Source organism: Dendrobates tinctorius, unplaced genomic scaffold (assembly GCF_039654945.1).
Source record: "Dendrobates tinctorius isolate UK_male_01 unplaced genomic scaffold, ASM3965494v1 ptg000183l, whole genome shotgun sequence".
Taxonomy (NCBI): domain Eukaryota; kingdom Metazoa; phylum Chordata; class Amphibia; order Anura; family Dendrobatidae; genus Dendrobates; species Dendrobates tinctorius.
Window position 1 is genome coordinate 9,243,837 of NW_027361850.1, and position 20,891 is coordinate 9,264,727.

The window sequence follows — 20,891 nt, forward strand, 5'->3', positions numbered from 1 at the left end:
GGGGGGGGGGGGGGGGAGGTTGGGTGTGTGGTGGGAGGTCGCTGATGCGTGCCACACACACAGCGATGTCGCTGGCAAGATCGCTGATGCGTCACAAAATCAGCGATCTCGCTATGTGTGAAGGGCCCCACAGTCTGCCCAGAAGATAAGACTGCCTCAGGTCTTCATTACACTAGATTTGTCCTCCCCTTCTCTTCAGACGTCCCTTTGACGTCATGTGGGACGCCAGAAAGCCCATACCTGCGCATTATGCCAGCCCTCTTCCCCCTTTCCTTCAAAGAGCACTGGCTTCAATATTGATGTCCACAGGCCCCAGAGAATCACTGTAACTTTCAGTCCTAATAAGCTCTGGTGCACAGTAAGAAGAATTCCCCACAGTGCAGAAGAGATGGCAGGCAGAATACATGGGATTTCCGACAACGCACATGATGTCAAAGAGACGTCTGAAGAGAAGGGGGAGGAGAAAGCCTGTATAATGAAGACTGAAGGAAGTCTTATCTTCAGACTACACCCCATAGCCTGGAAGACTGAAGCTATAAAAGATGATTTTTACTGAACAAGGCAACATCAAGGAGGTATATGGGCATGACCAATTTCAGCTTTATACAACCTGTATGCCAAAAAGGCAGAAAAATTCCGTTTAAAGCGAATCTGGCAGTAGCTTCACCACTCCTAAGCTGTTGAATAAAATGATGTAAGCTATCAGATTACAGATAAAGTTTGAGAAATCCACATTTTTCTTATATGTAAATGAGCTGTTAAGATCTATAGGCTGGACACGGAACTGAACGAGAATATGTTTCCTAATTTTAAATTAAAGTGAAGGTTAAGCACATGAACCATGTAATGACTGACACCTAGGTCTGATCTCACTGCAGAGCTGTGTGTGATTGAGAGCAAGCACAGTACAACAGAGCTACTAGTACAGTAAAAATGAAATTTGTCTCCTTAAAAAAACCATAAGCATTTGCAGTCCTCAGTGCTTATCTTCCATATAATTGGCAGCTAGTGCAGGGGAAAGGGCAGCGCTCACAGCTCTGTGAGAAAACAACTGCAGATGTGCTTGTTGTGACTGTAATGAGACAAGGTTCATCTCTGCTGTACTGTGTGGGATACAGTCAGGGACAGCTCTGCAACAGAGTTGCCAACACTATGAGAGGACAAGTGCTGCCACAAATGTGAACTTTGTCACATTACAAACTTCTGCTGTCCTTGGTAAGTTCTGATCTTACTTCAGAGCGAAGTGTCATTATAAAAGCAGAGCAGCCATTACATATCACACTGGCAAGTGCTGTAGACAGATTTTCGGGGAGATCTATGTCCCACCCATAGTCCTGAACAGCTCATGGATTTCTCTGGAATAAGACATAGGCATCTTTCTCATAGATAGTGCTCCTGTGTATGGGAGTGTCAGCTGAAGCATCATTTGACTCACAGCAATCTAGTGTGTATTGCCTAGTTTAAAGGGGGCTGGTCACGTAAAAAAACGCCATTAAAGGGGCTGTCCACTACTAGCACAACCCCGTCTCCATCTAAATATTTGGTCCCGATAAAGAGATATATATATATATATATATATATAATTATACTCACCTCCCATGCCAACACTGACAGTCCTGGGTCTCTCATGCGGTTGCACTGTCTCTGTCTTCAGACAAATTGAACCTGAAGAAGTCCGGGCTGCAGCTGATCTGACTTAATGTTCAATTTGACAGTGGGCGTGGACAGTGACGCCAGTGCTGATTGTGCTCCGCTTACCACGTGTCATACAACCGCACAAGAGCCCCGGGAACGCGAGAGCCAACACCGTTGGAACGGCGTCGGCACAGGAGAATAGTATAGGCCTAATTATTTTATCGGGTCAAACATTTACATCGAGAAGGGGTTGGGGGCATGGCCTGGGCTCTGAGCATGTAAGCAGCAAGAGCTCTAAGCTCCCACAGTCACATTCTAAAGCTACAAAATAAGCGTGCATAGGGTTAACTAAAATTACCTTGCTGGACCCTATTTTATTTATGAACTTTGGGTGCCCATTTTGAGACAAAAAGCAGGACTCTGGTCCAAAGAGGACCGAAGAAATAAGCTTTTACAAGTCTGGATGGCTGCAGTGCAGCAGAAGCTGAGGGACATCACCCCACATCATCTGCCCTCCTGTGAAGAGACCGGAGTACCAGAGTGGGCTGTACTGAAGCCAGGATTGATCTGGAGGATCATTATTGGTACTGAGGACTTTATTTGGACCCCCCAGTAAGGTACAACATAAATCCAGCTGTCTGCACGGCTTTCTGTCTGTGGTGTGTGGAGGATAACAGTGTGGCTGTGGCAGAGGGATACAGACTCCTGCATGTTCATCCCTGCTGATTACACCTGAGTGCTGCTGTAACATCGAGAAGGGGTTATCCGTGCAGTGGACAACCCCTAAAACCTGCAGGTATGGCATTAATCTGCAGGTTAATAGCAATCTGAGCCTTAGGCCGCCACTGCCAGGGGGAAATTAACTTTATTCCCCCTGGTAGCTTTCCAGTCACAGCCCTAAGTGCACCGACTGACAGCAGCTCAGCATTAGGGCCGGCTGACAGTGTCGGGGGCACGGTTACAGACGCCGCTCTCTATACACTGAGCAGTGACTAAACCTGCGAAGAATAGATAGAACCCCGCTGACGGGAGGGGATTAAGGGCCGGCACCGGGCAGGCTCAGAATGCTATTAACCTGTGGATTAACCCCATAACTGCAGGTTAATAGCGAGATTTCACAACCGATTCCCTTGAAGGCACAGTGTATTTACACCCACAGGAGCTGTGCGGAGGTTTCTAGACGCCTGTAGTAACATACCCCATCATAGAGGCGGCCACCTCACTGGCTGACACAACCTGCAGTCCCTTCACAGGCAGTGACACAATGGCCACCTAATTAGCAGCCACGTCAGGACACGGTATCTGGGCTGTGGAGTTGTTACGCAGGCTGTTCCCTCTCAGTATGAGAAGCACGCTGCGGCCACCAACTCTAGTGCGAGGAGAACGCTACAAGCCTCCTAATTATTGGGGGAGACACCCGCAGTGTAAGGCGTCACCGCAGGGGGGCGCCCTCCCAGAAGTAGCGCTTCATTGACTACAGTACACGAGTGACACGCGTGGCTTCCTGCCAGCCAATCACAAATGCACACGTCACACACGCAGGCTCTAGTAGTGTCCAGCAGATTAGGTGTGAGGGGTTACTGAGGTAGAGGACAGGGCGGTAAAATGTCCATGCGGCTCCACTGGCTCCTTACCTGCGTGCCCTTACCCGCTCCCGGCGGCCCCAGTAAGATGGCTCTGATCCCGTCCATTACTGAGCTCCGTTCTGTGCTTTCCCTGGGAGCCATATCATGCAACAGAGCCGATAATCCTCTAGCTTACAACTGATACTAAAGTGCAGCACGCCCACTCGCACCTGATTGGTTGCGCCGTGTAGGCGTTCCCTGTACTGATGCGTCTATAGGCTAATGTCGTTGTCCATCATGGGCCATATTTAGCCAATAAGACGGCAATTGGAGGATATTGATGATATCCAGGTGATGGGTTGTCCTGAGAAGGCGGGAAGCGGAAGGTCATGAAGAGTCCTGGTAGGTGCAGAACACGTGGCCAGCAGGGGGCGTAGCCGGTGACTGCACACAGGTCTATTGGCTTTTCCCAATCCTTATTAGTCCGGGCTGGTGATCTCTGTGTGCGGTGTCATCGTGGGAGCGGGGTTAGAGACTGGGGGCCATCCAGTCACCTGACACATGTAGAACCTACGGTCCAGGACTGCAGGACATGTTATCAAAGCCCATATTCTCCATGCTGCTTTGACGAGTCTGAAATTGGTTTCTTATTCATCAGTTTCTTATTCGGCAATTTATTCTTTTCTTTTTTTTTTTTTTTTTTTCCAGATAACAAAAAATGAGAAACACAATAATAAAAACAATGCAGCGAGGTGCCCTGATGTGAATACACTTAAAATCAGCGTCAAAAATTATAAAACTGGCACAAAAAATGGGCATCAAAGTGGGCACCAAAGGGCGTTAATGAAAGGGTTAAACGACTGAGCCACTGAAATCACACTGCAGTATAGAACAAGGAGCCCCACATCAAAACCAGGTCCCTCCAGCCTGGCCCAAATGGTTTATGGGCACCAGAACTGGCATCAAAGTGGGCAAACAGCCAATTTTCACAGATTTGAATAAGTAACTTGTTTTTAAGGAGTTAAATGACTTTGGGCCACTGATGTCACACTATGAATACACAGATAGTGATGCCCCGCATCAAACCCAGGTCCCTCCATCCTAGCCCAAATGGGTTCTGGGCATCAGAATTGGCATCAAAGTGGGCAAACAGCCAATTTTCACAGATTTGAATAAGTAACTGATGTTTTTAAGGGGTTAAATGACTTTGGGCCACTGATGTGACACTATGAATAAACAGATAGTGATGCCCCGCATCAAACCCAGGTCCCTCCAGCCTAGCCCAAATGGGTTCTGGGCATCAGAATTGGCATCAAAGTGGGCAAAAAGCCAATTTTCACAGATTTGAATAAGTAACTGATGTTTTTAAGGGGTTAAATAACTTTGGGCCACTGATGTCACACTAAGAATACACAGATAGTGATTCCCTGTATCAAACCCAGGTTCCTCCAGCCTGGCCCAAATGGTTTATGGGCACCAGAACTGGTATCAAAGTGGGTACACAGTCGAATTTCACAGGATTGAATAAGTAACTGATGTTTTTAAGGGGTTAAATGACTTTGGGCCACTGATGTCATACTAGGAATACACAAAGTCATTTAACCCCTTAAAAACATCAGATACTTATTCAAACCTGTGGAATTCGACTGTGTAACCACTTTGATGCCAGTTCTGGTGCTCATAACCCATTTGGGCCAGGCTGGAGGAACCTGGGTTTGATGCGGGGCATCACTATGTGTATTCCTAGTGTGACATCAGTGGCCCAGATAGCAATGCCCTGCATCAAACCCAGGTTCCTCCAGCCTGCCCCAAATGAGTTATGGGCATCAGAATTGGCATCAAACTGGGCAAACAGCCAATTTTCACAGATTTGAATAAGTAACTTCCCTGAGGAAGTTGTAGACGTAACGCGCGTCGGGGTTTAAGGAACACGGTTCGGACATTGCACATGTAAGTTTTCTATGTGTCTTCCCATTGCAGTTTTTATTATTATAACAGCGCTCTTTTCAGCCATGTGCACTTTTGCATGTATCTATATGAATGATATAGTGCTGTCATGGTATGCTAAATGGAATTCATGCATGAATATTTCAGAGGTGTTTTTTTAGTATAGCTAATTATTTTCACCTGTGGGTAATTTTTTGATGAACTGTCTGTCATTACGGTATCCTTGTTGTAATAGCGCTTTCATGATTATATGCTATTTTTGCATGCATTAAGACAATTCATGTAGTGCTTTTTTGATATGTTTAGGGATAGTCATGCATGAGTAGATTATAGATTTTTTTTCATTATTATTATTTATCACACTGGTGGGATTTTTTTCCGCTAATCAGTATAATTAATTCCTCATGATGTGTACCTTGGTTACCAGCTCCCTGCACCAGCACGCTGGTATCTAAGGTACACAGCGGGTTTCTAAGCACCGCACGGCGCTTAGAAACCCGACGTTTACTTTGGTTACCCGCTCCAGCTCACTGATCGCTGGCCTCCCGCCTGCCACACACAGCGATGCGTGCTGGCCAGCGGGAGACCAACAATCAAAAAAATGTCCAGGGCTTTCCAGAACGATCAACAATAACCGGCGGGGGGGGGGCGGTCGCTGATACCCGTCACACAAAGCTAGATCGCTGGTGAGATCGCTGTTGCGTCACAAAACTTGTGACTCAGCAACGATCTCGCTAGCGATCTCACTGTGTGACGGGGGCTTTAGTATACAGTGTCCTCTCTTATTATGTATAATGCTGTCTCTTATTACATAGCATCTACTCTAATTATGTATAGCAATATCCTATTTTACATAGCATCCCCTCCTGTTATGTATGGTGCTGTCCCTTAATACCAAGTCATCTTTTGTTTTATATAGTGCTATCCCTTATTACATAGTGTCCTCTCTTGTTATGTATAACGCATCCCTTATTATATAGCATCATCTCTTGCTATGTATAGAAATGTTTCATATTATATAGCATCCTCTCTTGATATGTATAGCCTGTCATGTATGACATAGTGTCCTCTCTTGTTATGTATAATGCTGTTCTATATTACACAGCATCCTCTCTTGCTATATATAGAGCCATTCCTTATTACATAGCATCCTCTCATTATGTATAGTTCCATCCCATTTCATGCATGGATAGCCCATCACACAGGCTCTCCATGCATGTGTTGTGACTGTGACACAGCCGCGACACATGCAGCTGTGGCGGCAATCAGCTGTTCAGCCGGCGCGCTCCACGTATCCAGATCCCTCTGCAGCTTATTTGGCAAGCGCTATAGGTTGCTGAATAAGAGGGAACCTGAACATATTCGCTCATCTCTACTAGTGACCATCCATATAAGGTCACCTTGTCTTGGTTGGACAATTTTTACACTTTTTGATTAAAAAAGTAAACTAAATACTTCACGTTTTTTACGTGTATAGCGATAGTGAAGTTCTGGTATTCATTTTTTTCAGTGTGCACAGTGTGTCTACTGTATATATGACCTCTCCAAAACGTCATGTTACATGTCACATGATACATGTTGTGTTGGGGGGACCAGGGACTTTAAATTGCATGGGGTTCTGGCTATCATTAATCTGCCCCTGGATCAAAAAAATCCCAAATTCAGAACCAAGGCATTCAACAGGATAAACAAAGGTAAATCACCAGCACAGTCAATGTATATTAACACCCATATTGGGAATCCATAGCTCTCAGAAGGAAAAGCAAATAAATGAAGAAATATAATCCATGTATGTTAACCGAAGAACAAATTGGTAATGAGATTAGCGAACCTGAACTTAAAAGTTGGGGGTTCGTACTGGACAGTCAGTGTTTGGTGCTAAATGACAAACACGGACTTCTCCCAGAAATCCATTGCAATGTTCAGAGTTCCAACGGACGTACAGAGAGAGAGAGCGAGAGGATCTTATAGATCAAAAGTTTGGTTTCCCATTGCTTTCAATGGGGTTCAGGTTCTTGTTCAGTTACAGTTCTGGTACCTGAACCTAACTTTGAAATAAAGCTCAGGTTGGGTACCAGAACCCGAACTTCCACGGTCCGCTCATCCCTAGTAATGACTCAAATGGAATACCCCTTTATAATAAAAAAAATAGTGAGAAATGGAGTGAAGAAAAGTTCCAACAGTCACTTTGATTATAAGACAAAAGTCTATGTGTCACCTAACCAGATCCTTATTTATTGGCTACAAATCTTGATCTTGAGCCATGATCCTGCAATTTGCATTCTGTTGTAGCAGGATGATTAGTAAAAAGATTGATAATAGCCTGGAAGGACTAAAACGGTAATTGTGTTTCAGGATATCAGGTCTTTGGAAGTTTATAGAAACTTTAGTTTCTATCTAAATCTTAATGTGTTCTTATTTCCAAGTTTTGACCCAATTTTAGATATTTGCTCCATTTCAGATGTGGTAAAGAAGAAATCATAGCTTTAGTTACAAAAGAACTACAACATTTCACATAAACTGTAAATATTCCTCCAGGTGCTTCCTTCAAAGCCCATTCATAACTTTATCCAGAAATGATGTTACATTTCTATTTTCTAACGGGGATATGGCTCAGGTTTTGCATTATTTATTTACCGTATATACTCGTGTATAAGCCGACCCCTCCTAATTTTGCCACAAAAAACTGGGAAAACTTATTGACTCGCGTATAAGCCTAGGGTGGAAAATGCAGCAGCTACTGGTAAATTTAAAAAATAAAATTAGATACCAATAAAAGTAAAATTAATTGAGACATCAGTAGGTTAAATGTTTTTGAATATCCATATTGAATCAGGAGCCCCATATAATGCTCCATACAGTTCATGATGGGCCCCATAAGATGTGCCATACAAAATACACCCCATATAATGCTGCACAAAGGTTAATAATGCCCCCATAAGATGCTCCTTAGAATAATATACCTCATATAATGCTCCATAAAGGTTATGGCCCCATAAGATGCTCCATAGAATATGCCCCATAAGATGCTCCATAGATTATTCCCCCATAAGATGCTTCATAAGATGCTCCATAGATTATGCCGCATAAAATGCTGCATAGATTATGCCCCATAGACTATGCCCCAGATGCTGCCCCATAGAATATGCCCCCATTTGCTGCTCCGTAGAATATGCCCCCATATGCTGCCCCATAGACTACGCCCCCATATGCTGCCCCATAGAATACGCCCCATATGCTGCCCCATAGAATATGCCCCATATGATGCTCCATAGAATATGCCCCATATGCTGCCCCATAGAATATGCCCCCATAAGATGCTCCATATATTATGCCCCCATATGCTGCAAACAAAATGCCATATCTCTTTTGCTCAGGACCCAGCAACTGAGATATTCACCTGTCCGGGGTCCATCGCTGCTCACCGTTGTCTGCAGCTTCCTGTGTCAGTGACTGTTTAGCCAGCAGAGGGCGCAGCGCGCACTAACCACGTCACCGCGCCCCCTGCTGCCTAAATGTCACTGACACAGGACGCAGCAGACAGCGGTGAGCAGCGATGGACCCCGGACAGGTGAATATTGGATATACTTACCCCCTCCTGGCGCGATTTCTTCAGCCCTGCTTCTCCAACTCCCATGGTCTCCCGCAGCTCTTCCTTCCTTCAGCGGTCACGTGCCACCGCTCATTAAATTCATGTAAAGTATGTCAGCTCTTTCAACGTTTTTGCAATTTTTTTTCACCCATACAAATGAAAGGGAAAAAATGCAAGTAAAAAAGCATAAAAAATACACACAAAAGCACATAAAAGCATGCGTGTTTTATAGAGTATTTCTTGCCAACACTGATTTCTGTAGCAAAAAAATCTGCAAATACTAAACTTGTGCACATACACTATAGACTCGCTCTAAGGGCTCTCTCACACTGGCGTATAATATGGAGGCGTGCAATGTGAAAAAACATCGCTTTGCACTCTGACCAATGTCATTAAATGAATCAGTGTCCATCTGCAAGTTTTTCCTCAGCTTGGATGGAACTGAGAAAATAAATCGCAGCACTCTGTGATTGACTGCAAATATCAGATTACACTCGCCAATGCAAATCAATGGGTGCGAGAAAAAAAACGCATGGCAAGCTAACCATGCCTTGTGCCGAATGATTTTTACCCACACATCTCAAAAGGAAACTTGACATTTCATCAGCCAAGTACAGAAAATTCACAGCCCAAACTGTCAGAACAGAGATCTATAGATATATATGTTATGAATGAGTCGCCGAAGGAGGAAAAAACAAAAATACAAGCTAAGTCCAGAAAACCGGAGAGGTTGGTAGCTATCGGATTGCAGACCCCTGATCCTATCCACAACAACTAACAGTAGTCGTGGGGGGTTCCTACGATGACCTAGACCCCTCGATCACAGCCGGAGAACTAAATAGGCCTAAAGAAAGAAAGGGGAAATCTAAACTGCCCCAGAGCAGACCCCAAAGCAATAGGCAGCCCCCAACATATAATGACGGTGAAGCAAGATGAAAACACTAACACAGATAGATAGGTTGAGCAAACGATGGGGCCCAAGCTAACAGAAAAGGACAGGATAGAAAAGCTGCTGTCTGCAATCCGTAAAAACCCTACCAAAAAATGTCCCAACCGTCTGATAGGAAAAACAGGCCCTGAAGTCGCTAGGACTTCAAAATGACTATATCAGCACTCAGGTGAATTATGAAGACAGAGCAAAGAGAAAAACTGATCAGAGACAAAAAGGGAACTCAGCACACCCCCGACCGGGGATGGCTGAACTCCAAAAAACAAGGAAAACAAAACAAAACTAATAAGTTCAATAGCAGAGCAAAAACTTATCTTTGGGAAGCAGGAGTCAGACTGGTCTCCAAGAATCCAGCAGAGAAATCACCAGCGACTCAGAAGGGCGTCGGCTGCCTTATATCCAGTCAGAATTTCCTGTTACCCAGTCATCATCTACCAGATCAGGTGTTTGGTAATCAGCCTCACTACCTTCCTTCACCAGAAGAGGGAGTTCATCAGACATCGACGGTGAAGGGGAAAATGAACTCACAACATATATAGATATAGATAGGACAGATAGATGTAATGTTGCAACTTAATGTCACAAGATTGCGGGCAGGGTCCTCTCTCCTCCCGGATCAGTCGTCACTTGTATTATTTAAGATTACTGTACTTGTTTTTATTATGTATACCCCTCTTCACATTTAAAGCGCCATGGAATAAATGGTGCTATAATAAATAATAATAATAGTAATACACACAGAAAAGACCTTTATTTGTAAAAAATCACTCCGCCAATTTTCCTCTTTTGCCCATTTATAGAAAAATCTACACCAGTCCACCGCAATCCAAAAAATGAAGGTCTCATGACAATCCCCGTTTTCTTCATCTAGTGTATGGAGCCCTATTCAAAGAACAAAGCTCCAAATACTGGAGCAGCAGCCAATGCCGATTCTCACACTGCACTCCACGAGAACCCGACTGCGGTGATGTTAGTAAGGCTACCGCGGTCCACAGCTGCTATTTCACACAAAGGGCACTGCAAAAGCTGGAATAATAAGCGGCAATGTCAAAAACAGCAGAAATAGGTTCTTCTAAGCAGCTGCCTAGCACTCTGAAAATGTAAATAGTGGAGGCCCACAAAGCAGGAGAAGGCTATAAGAAGATATCAAAGTGTTTTCAGGTTGCCCTTTCCTCAATTTGAAATGTAATTAAGAAATGGCTGTTAACAGGAACAGCGGAGATCAAGATAAGAACTGGAAGACTAAGCAAAATTTCAGTCACAGCTGCTCAAAGGATTGCTAGATAGGCAAATCAGAACCCCCACTTGACTGCAAAAGACCTTCAGAAAGATTTATCAGATTCTGGAGTTGTGGTACATTGTTCTACTGTTCAGTGACACCTGCAAAAATATGGTCTTTGTGGAAGAGTCATAACAAGAAATCCTCTCCTGCGTCCTCACCATAAAATTCAGCATCAGAAATATGCAAAAGATCATCTAAACAAGCCTGATGCATTTTGGAAACAAGTCCTGTGGATCGATGAAGTTAAAATAAATCTAATTGGCCACAATGATCAAAAGGTATGTGTGGAGGAAAAAAGGCACAGAATTTCTGGAAGAGAACACCTTGCCAACCATTTACCATGGGGGTGGATCAATCATGGCTTGGGGTTGCGTTGCACCCAATGGCATGGGTTGAGGGAAGAATGGATTCAATGACAATTCAACACATCCTTGATACAAACATAACACCATCTGTAAAAAACCTAAAGTTGAAAAGAAAATGGCTTGTACAAATAAATAATGATCCTAAACACTCGTCAAAATCCACAATAGACGACCTCAAAAGGAGCAAGCTAAAGGTTTTACAATGGCCTTCACTGTCCCCTGAACTGAACATCATTGAAAATCTTTGGCTGGACCTCAAAATGGAAGTGCATGCAAGAAGACACACAAATATCTCAGAACTGGAAGAATTTTCCAAGGAAGAATGGATGAAAATCCCTCAAACAGGAATTGAAACACTCTTGGCTGTCTACAAAAATCGTTTAGAAGCTGTGATACTTTCAAAAGGGGGTGCTACTAGGTAACTTTTGCTTTGGCCCATTTCCCTTTCTGTATTCTTTAACGAAAACATTACCTTTTTTCCCCTAAAATACAAAGGAAATATGTCATCTTTAACTTTAGGCCTTTTAGAGATCATGTCATCTTCAACTTTCTTAACTGTTCACAATAACTAATTTTTGATGAGGGGTGCACAAACTTTTACATGCCACTGTATCTATTATATTTATCTATCTATCTAACTCTGTATACACAATTGCTTTATTAGTTGGAAATTTAGCTTTGTATTACATAGAGAATTACAGTGTGTAAAAGATGATTTTAAAAATGCATTGCATACGGATGTCAGACGGATGCTAGTTGAGAAAAATCATATTCCAATCGCATGACACTTGTCCCACTTTTCTGGATCAACATTGGACATTTTTTTTATAATCTAGTGTGGCTCCTGCCTTAGGAGAAGAGGACCGCTTACCACTCCTGGCAGGTTGGTTGTAGTAAAGTCTTGCATTCCTTAAAAAATAACAATACTCTGCATTGTGCATACATTGTGTACAAATAAAAAAAAATTGTCAGGATGCGTGATACCTATGGTATTAGTAGATAATGGCATAAATGAAGTCCTATGGGCCTCAGGGCAAAAATTTGGACCTACCACCCTCCTTCTCCCACTAACACACACTCGCATGTTACTCAATTGTAAGGGCCCAAGTATGACTGATAGAGTCTGTGTTAGCACCCATAAAAAATAATATAAATTCAATCTATAAATGTGAACGAAAAACACGACAATAAGATAATTTTCTATGTAATACAGTCATTTAGTTACTAAGAAACAAATAGTATCAACATACAATTGTAAGGAGGTGGCGGGAACCCTCGTGTGACTTCTCTCTCCTGGACACTGTTCACACGGTTATATGTGGCACCTCATTACTAATGTGTGATTTCTTACTGTTATTGTCATGTACTGTAATGTAATGTATTGTGCTTTTAGCTTAGGGATATATTAGGATATAGTATAGGGGATTAGAGTACAAGGGGGCACCATGGAGATAGAATAGATGTAAGAGTTAGTAAGGTTTAGGCAGCATAGGGGTTAAGTAGATGGGAGGGGCACATAGCATAGAGCAGTAAGATATAGGAAAGGCATTTCCTGATTAGAGGTAGCCCGGGCGACCTGCCCAAGGGCAGGGAGCATGCAGTAGACAGTGGCAAGCCATGGGGATAAGACTGCAGATGGCAGTAAGGGGCCCAAGGCTGGAGAATAGTGTAAATGGGCACCAGCTCAATGGAATCATCCCCAGGAAGAATTTGTGATCTAAGATTGGGGTAGAAGCAGGTGAGATGGCGTTCCCGGAAACTTTCCTTCATGGAACTGGACGAGGGTCTGACAGGAAGCTGGTGACATGGAAAGTACACATGGGACACGGATTGTCCAGAGAGGCTGTCTGGATGGCAGGAAAAAGGAAGGCACGGACAGGACACAAATTGTCCAAGAAGATGGCAGGGATTGTCGGGGAAAAAAGACAGAAGGATTACAGTGAGAATGCAGTCAGATGTGTGCTCGTGTTATTAGTAAAGTTAAACTATGGCTCTGCAGTGTTTAATGGTACCTGGAATCCTGAAGATGGAGTGACAGAGACCGAAGGGACTCCAGCAACTGAAGTGAGTCTCTGCTGCATGCATCACACACACAGCAGAAAGGCCTTGTTGTTTTATCTGTGAGGCGTCAGGGTGTGGGAGCAGTAAAGCCAGTGCCACGACTACCACCCTGGCCGCCTTACACTATTACTGAACAAAACCCACTTTACCAAGGCCAATATTACCACGTACAAAAGCAAATAATGCTGCCCTACCATGAACACATCTTGCTACCACATAGTGTCTGAATATGACCACTATCCTGTTACTGAGCAAAACCCAATAAACCAACTTACCAAGACTAATATACCAATAATTAGCTATTGAACCCGTTCTATGCCCGGGTGGCGAGCCTTTATATTGGTATATGGCAGTGATGGCGAACCTATGGTACGCGTGCCAGAGAGTGCACGCGGCCTCGCCTCACTGATCCGGAGCTGCAGCTTCCTGCCTCTCAGGCTCACACATTAAGCGGCGCGGCTGTGGAGCTGAATGATGACGTCATCCATCCGCGGCCGCGCCTCTCGATGTGTGAGAGGAAGTGAGAGGCAGGAAGCTGCTGGCGCGCAGAGAGGTGAGTGTGGCTGGCGCCCGCTGTTGTGTGTGTGTGTGTGTATGTACGCTGTTGTGTGTGTGTGACCGCTGTTGTGTGTCTCCTGTGGTGTGTGTCCGCTGTGGTGTGTGTGTGTGGCCGCTGTGGTGTGTGTGTGTGGCCGCTGTGGTGTGTGTGTGTGGCCGCTGTGGTGTGTGTGTGGCCGCTGTGGTGTGTGTGTGGCCGCTGTGGTGTGTGTGTGGCTGCTGTGGTGTGTGTGTTTGTCAATGATGGGGAGAGGGCCAATGAAGGGAGTGATGGGGAGATGGTCAGTGATGGGAGTGATGGGGAGCGGGCCCATTGATGGGGAGCGGGCCCATTGATGGGGAGCGGGCCCATTGATGGGGAGATGACCAATGATGGCGGTGATAGAGAGGAGGAAATGATAGAGGTGGCGGCATGGGCAATTTCTACATGAAGGGGATCATGATGGGGCATATTTGTGCATGAAGGGGATCATGATGGGGCAATTTCTACATGAAGAGGATCAAGATGGGGTATATTTGTACATGAAGGGGATCATGATGGGGCATATTTCTGCATGAAGGGGATTATGATGGGGCATATTTCTGCATGAAGGGGATAATGATGGGACATTTCTGCATGAAGGGGATCATGATGGGGCATATTTCTACATGAAAGGGATCATGATGGGGCATATTTCTGCATGAAGGGGATTATGATGGGGCATATTTCTGCATGAAGGGGATAATGATGGGACATTTCTGCATGAAGGGGATCATGATGGGGCATATTTCTACATGAAAGGGATCATGATGGGGCATATTTCTGCATGAAGGGGATCATGATGGGGCATTTGGCACTTCGTCATAAATAATTGGGTTTTAGGTTGCAGTTTGGGCACTCGGTCTCAGAAAGGTTTGCCATCACTGCTCTAGGGGATGTTAAGCTGCGATAATCTGACCACTTGTACTGTTAAATGCTGGCTTTCAGAGGAGTATCACAATAACAGGCAAGGGGGTCTTCATTAGACTCCCGGTTTTCATAGCAACCCATCGGTACCCCACAATCATGTTAAAGGAACGCCGATGGCTGCATGGAATGATGCGCCCCTCTGGCGTGTGTTAAATGCTGGTGTCAGACATTGTCTGTTAGAGACAGATGATGGCTGAATAACACAGCTGTTATCTGCGGGGAAAGATGCAGGCTCGGTATGTGAGGCCACATCAAAATCAGGGACCCAACATATGTCAGTAAGGTGTTAAAATATTGGCTTTTCTCTAGTATTCTGGAGTAAAAATTTGCAAACCTTGTAGCATTCCATATTATTGTTAAGATTTAAAAAATTTACAGTTTCAGGATAGGGCAGAAGCTGGGACAGTTACCTAGCCTCTGCACTCTGATGATGGGTCATTTGAGTAGCCCACCATACAGTGGGGATTCTCAAATGGAGCGTTATCAAAATAGAAATAGGTAATAAAAAATAAATAAAACAAATAGATTCGATAAGGAAGGGAAGGGACTTATTAAATAAACGATGTTAGTTTTTTTCTATTATATTATTAAAATAGACATTTACAATAATCAATATTAATTTCAGACCACCCCTGTAAGTGGAGCTAAGCAGGAAGTAGTTATAGGCCCAAATACAAATAATTCCACATTTATTAAAAGTGCTAATGAAGCCCAAAACCAGCCTAAGTAAATTATCCCCTCAATATCTACATCTATGTTAACCCTTTCACGACACGCGCCATACATGGACGGTGCATGTTGGGTCTCCCCCTTTGAATGTGGGCTCCAGTGCTAAGACCACATCTTTTCCGACACATGTCAGCTGATTTCATCAGCTAACATATGCCCCTAACAGCTACGGGTGGAATCGCGATCCACCCATGGCTGTTAACATGTTAAATGCCGCTGTCAATTTCTTGACAGTGGCATTTAACATGCTTGCATCTGAAGTGCATCACAAACCCCGCCCATTGGCACCCATGTCACATGACCATGGATCGCTAATGGGTTGACATGACAACTAGTGGTCTTTGTCATAGCCGGATAGCTATGAGCACCGCCCAGTAGTCGGCGCTCATAGCAAGTGAGTAGTTCTAGTACACAGAGCAGGGCTCAAGCCCTGCTGTGTGCAACACAGCCGATTGGATGATCGCAGCTTCTAGTTTAACATGGACAAAGAGCAATGAATAAAAAATTCACGCCCCCCCGAAGAAGCAAGTAGCAAAACGCGCGTTGGGGTCCCGCAGCCCACACTACAGAGAGGTTGGTTATGGCAACATGTCTATTAATTAACTCTTGCATATAATTGTACTAGCGTTATGCCTCTTCCCCACATGATTCCTTTATGCACTATTGCACTTCATAGGAATACTAAGAGGGAACTGTGCCTTGCACTATTGCACTAATTTTTACATATGATTGATTTGGCATTCTTGAGCGGAAACTGTGCCCTATACTATTGCATCTTTTGAGAACTGGATATGAACTGTATAGGATCTTTTGAGAAGGAACTGTGTCTCGCACTATTGCACTTTATAAGTACTCAGTAGGAATAATGAAAATGAAGTGTTTCCTTTTTTGGACAAAATCTATGGCTTTTTTGTATATCTATTAGATTATAATTATTTATTACCTCTGTTCACATATAGGATAATCTTACTATGCACTATTGCACTTTATATGAACACTGAGAAAATACATTGTGGTGAAAGATAGATATACAGTATATAAATTCTTTCTGTACCTTCTCCCCTCCTCTTGCGTGGTGGGTTGAAAAATTTGCTTTGATTAATACCTATCCCCTTTTTTTTATGTCATATCCTTATATGAATTCATATATGGCCAAAAAAAATTTCCTTCCCTTATCTGTGTGTGGTAACTGGGTGTTGCTGTTTCCCTTATAGCTCTATTTTATTTGATTGGTCTATTATTAATTTTGTTTTTTATCAGTTTGGATAACAATAAAATTATACATTTTATTCATTGCTCTTTGTCCATTTTTTCTTTAGGTTGCATATATTGTCCTAATGGATGAGCTTTATATTGGTGGCCTTGTTTGGTATTAGTTTAACATGGAGACTATTGAACCTAGTAAAAAGTAAACAAAAAGGTTTTTAAAATTATTTAAAAAAATTAAAAAAAAATCTAAAGAGTTTAAAACATCCCCATTCGCCCCATTCAAAATAAAACAACTAAAAACAAAAATATAAATGCTTGGTATCGCCGCATTCACAATTGCCCGATCTAGCAAAATATAAAAAGAATTAATCTGATCGATAAACGGCGTAAGAAGAAAAAAAATGTCAATTACTTTTTTGGGATGCCGCAGCATTGCATTAAAATGCAATAACTAGAGATGAGCGACTTTGCCTTTTTTAGGGTCGAGTCGGGTTTCACTTTCTCAAAAGTCGAGTCGAACGAAATCGGCCGACTATCGGGAAAACTCGGAGGTCCGACTGAAACACGAAACCCAATGCAAGTCAATAGGGAAGCAAAGTCGGCAGGGAGTGGAGGACAGTAAACACACCTACAGTGCCCAGTTCAATGCCAACGACATCAATTCTTATTACTTAAGCTTGTCAACCTTAATTTACTTTATGATAATAGTTACGCATTGAAAACTGGGGGTTATTTGGCTAAAGTTGTGGGGGGGTAGGGCTAGCTCCAGGTTTTCGTGTGCCCCGGGCAAAAGAGTGTCAGTGGGCCCCTTTAACACATACCACAATTCATGATGCTCCAATACGGCAGAGAAATATTGGTATAGTGCAATGACAAATACTTCACTTCTTACATGACATGACTGATATCTATTTTAAATTCTACAATAGCTCAAAAACCGGACAGTATATTCCTCCATACAGCATTATGGCCACCACATAGTGCGCCATACAGAATAATGAGCCCCATATATTGCTCCTTACAGAAGAATTGGTCCCATATAATGTTCCATACAGTATATGATGGTCCCCATATAATGTGCCATACAGTATAGGACGGTCCCCATAGAGTAGAATGAGCCCCACATATTGATCCATACAATATAATGAGTCGCATATAAAGCTCCATACAGTATATGATGGACCCCATATATTGCTCCATACAGAATGGGCTCCATATAATGCTTCATACAGAATAGGCCCCATATGTGCTTCATATAATGCTCCATACCCTATATGATGCTCCATAAAGAACCCCATATGATGCTCCAGTATATGATGGGCCCCATGGATGATGCTCCATTGTATGATGGACCTATATAATGCTCCATATATAATGGGCCCCATATGATGCTGCAGTATATAATGGGCCCCATGGATGATGCTCCAGTGTATGATGGGCCTATACACTGTGTGCAGAACTAAGGCAAATAAGTATTTTGAACACATCATCCTTTTTATACATGTCCTACTCCAAGCTGTATAGGCTTGAAAGCCAACTGCCAATTACGTAAATCTGGTGATTTGCATCTCTGTAATGAGGAGGGGTGTGGTCTAATGACATCAACATCCTATATAAGGTATGCTTAATAGAGTTGAGCAACTTTTGGTTTTTAGGGTCGAGTTTCGTTTCGTGAAACCCGACTTTTCCAAAAGTCGGGTCGAGCAAGATCGGCCGATTATAGGGAAAAGTCGGGGTCGTCACGAAACCCAATGTAAGTCAATGGGGAATAAAAGTCGGCAGTGAGAGGAGGACAGGAAACACACCTACAGTGCCCATTTGAATGCCAAAAGCATCAATTCTTCTTACTTAAGCTTGTCAACCTTAATTGACTTCATAATACAAGTTACGCACTGAAAAATGGGGGTTATTTGGCTAAAGTTGTGGGGGGGTAGGGCTGGCTCCAGGTTTTCATGTGCCCTGGGTGAAAGAGCGCCCCTTTAACACATACCACAACTCATCATGCTCCGATACGGCAGAGAAATAGCGGTATGGTACAATGAAAAATCCTTCACTTTTTACATCTCATGACGAGGCCCATCTATTTCTCCATACAGAATCATTGGTCCCATATAATGTTTGAAACAGTATATGATGAGCTCCACATAATGCTACAGTATATGTTGGTCCCCATGGATGAAGCTCCACTGTCTTATGGGCCCAAATAATGCTCCAAACATAATGGGCCCCATTTCTAATGCTCTAGTGTATAATGGGCCCTGTAAATGCTGCTCCAGTGTCTGATGTCCACCTTTGGAATGTTCCAGTGTATGGTGGGCCCCATCTATCATTCTCCAGAGTATAGTGCTCCCCAAAAATTGCTGTCCCAACATTGAAAACAATCAAATAAGTCTCCTCGCTAGGGAATCCCTGTACTAGTCTGGACTCCTCGTCGTCCCCATCTTCCATCTCACTGCACAGTATTTCAACCTTGCAAGTGCTGTGATCCTGAGCAAGCAGGGGGGGCCCACTCGTTGGCGACGGCACTGGCACAGGGCCCCTGATAGTACGATGGTGTGTCTGATGGCGGGTGGGCCGAACCTGCACTTTCATCTGCAGCTTGCTCTTTGTCACCGTGTAAGATGGAACTGTATATGGGAAGGGTAACCTGAGTTTCATCAGGGTCAGATTCAGGCTGTGTAGCGTGCGAGGGGAATGTAGTGGTCTGAGTCAATGTACCAGCAGATTCATCGAGCAGTGGCTGGGCATCAGTGCACTTGTGTCGCCCCCAGGAGTACGGTCGCCACAGTGGCATTACCTTCCTCCTAGGGAGTGTGATGTCATGCTTGGGAGCAACGAAGGATCTCTCTAGCAGGTTAACTGATTGGGCGGCGTGATTCCCACGAGTCATGACCCTCCAAACAGCGTTCATGAAGGCAAAGTGTTTGTTTTACGTGGGCAGTATGGTTGCAAAGCTGAACCTTAAAGGAATGTCCAGAAGGGCACCACCAGGAGTGGAGCCTACGGTTAAATTCGACTCCACCTGGGAAACCTCAATCATGTCAGCTACAGAAAAGATGCACACATTGCAAGCTTGATTCCGTTAACGAACGAGACTCCGTCATGCCCCTCGGTCCGAGTCCGGCTTACTAGAGGGACACGTGAGGCTCTGGCACATGAGATTGGCCAATAACTGGTGTGTCATGCCCTTACATGTCCGTGGCTGCATGTGCGCTACACTGAAAAGGCCAGCGTTTGTCGCTTACAGGTGCAGATAACCCGCTGAACAACGTTAGTGATGGGGATCACTGATTACAATTATTACCCGCGAACGATGATTTCCCAGTAAGTGCAGGTCAACCGCAGTTCCGGAATTAGGCCTAACCGTCATTCCTGAAAAAATGAAAAACTTACGTGTGCAAACCACAGGTGCTGTAGCTTGCTGAACAGCTCGCCAGCCGTTTTCACGCCCAGTATGGATTACACGTGATTGCACAAAGGTGAGAAAGGGTACCGTATCCCCGGATAACATGTATGGATAGCGTACACATTCAAAATATATGTCAATACATCAGGAGGCAGGCTCAGACGGTGTTAGGCCCAGTATGGTTTGCACGTGATTGCACAAAGGTGAGAAAGGGTACCGTGTCCCCGGATAACATGTATGGATAGCGTACACATTCAAAATATATGTCTATACATCAGGAGGCAGGCTCAGACGGTGTTAGGCCCAGTATGGATTGCACGTGATTGCACAAAGGTGAGAAAGGGTACCGTATCCCCGGATAACATGTATGGATAGCGTACACATTCAAAATATATGTCTATACATCAGGAGGCAGGCTCAGACGGTGTCAGGCACAGTATGGATTTGACGGCCCAGACTACACAGCGGAGAAGCAGGGAGAGGTAAAGATTGCAAATGCTGGGGCCCTGCCCAAGCAAGGGGGGCCCACTTGTGTGCGTCGGAACTGGCACTGGGCCCCTCATAGTACGGCGGTGTGTCTGACGGCGGGTGTGCACCACCACCGTCAGAGACACTTGATTGCACTATGAGGGACCCTGTGCCAG

General features: G+C 44.1%; 1 protein-coding gene and 1 long non-coding RNA gene across 5 annotated transcripts in view; one reads left to right on the forward strand and one right to left on the reverse strand.

The window, feature by feature from the left end:
- Positions 1 to 3,470, reverse strand: part of AK2 (adenylate kinase 2) — a 38,974-nt gene extending 35,504 nt beyond the window's left edge. Inside the window, exon 1 of one of the 4 annotated variants that reach the window (XM_073552017.1) lies at positions 3,270 to 3,469. In XM_073552017.1, coding sequence (XP_073408118.1) covers positions 3,270 to 3,362 — 93 coding nt within the window. In that variant the 5' untranslated portion in view covers positions 3,363 to 3,469. Of the gene's footprint in view, positions 1 to 1,593; positions 1,658 to 2,833; positions 2,967 to 3,269 lie in introns of those variants that run through there. The other 3 variants (XM_073552016.1, XM_073552019.1, XM_073552018.1) reach the window with 3 other exon arrangements.
- Positions 3,423 to 20,891, forward strand: part of LOC141055066 (uncharacterized) — a 130,976-nt gene continuing 113,507 nt past the window's right edge. Inside the window, exon 1 of the long non-coding RNA XR_012221469.1 lies at positions 3,423 to 3,602. This is a non-coding gene — a long non-coding RNA (uncharacterized lncRNA). The remainder of the gene's footprint in view (positions 3,603 to 20,891) is intronic.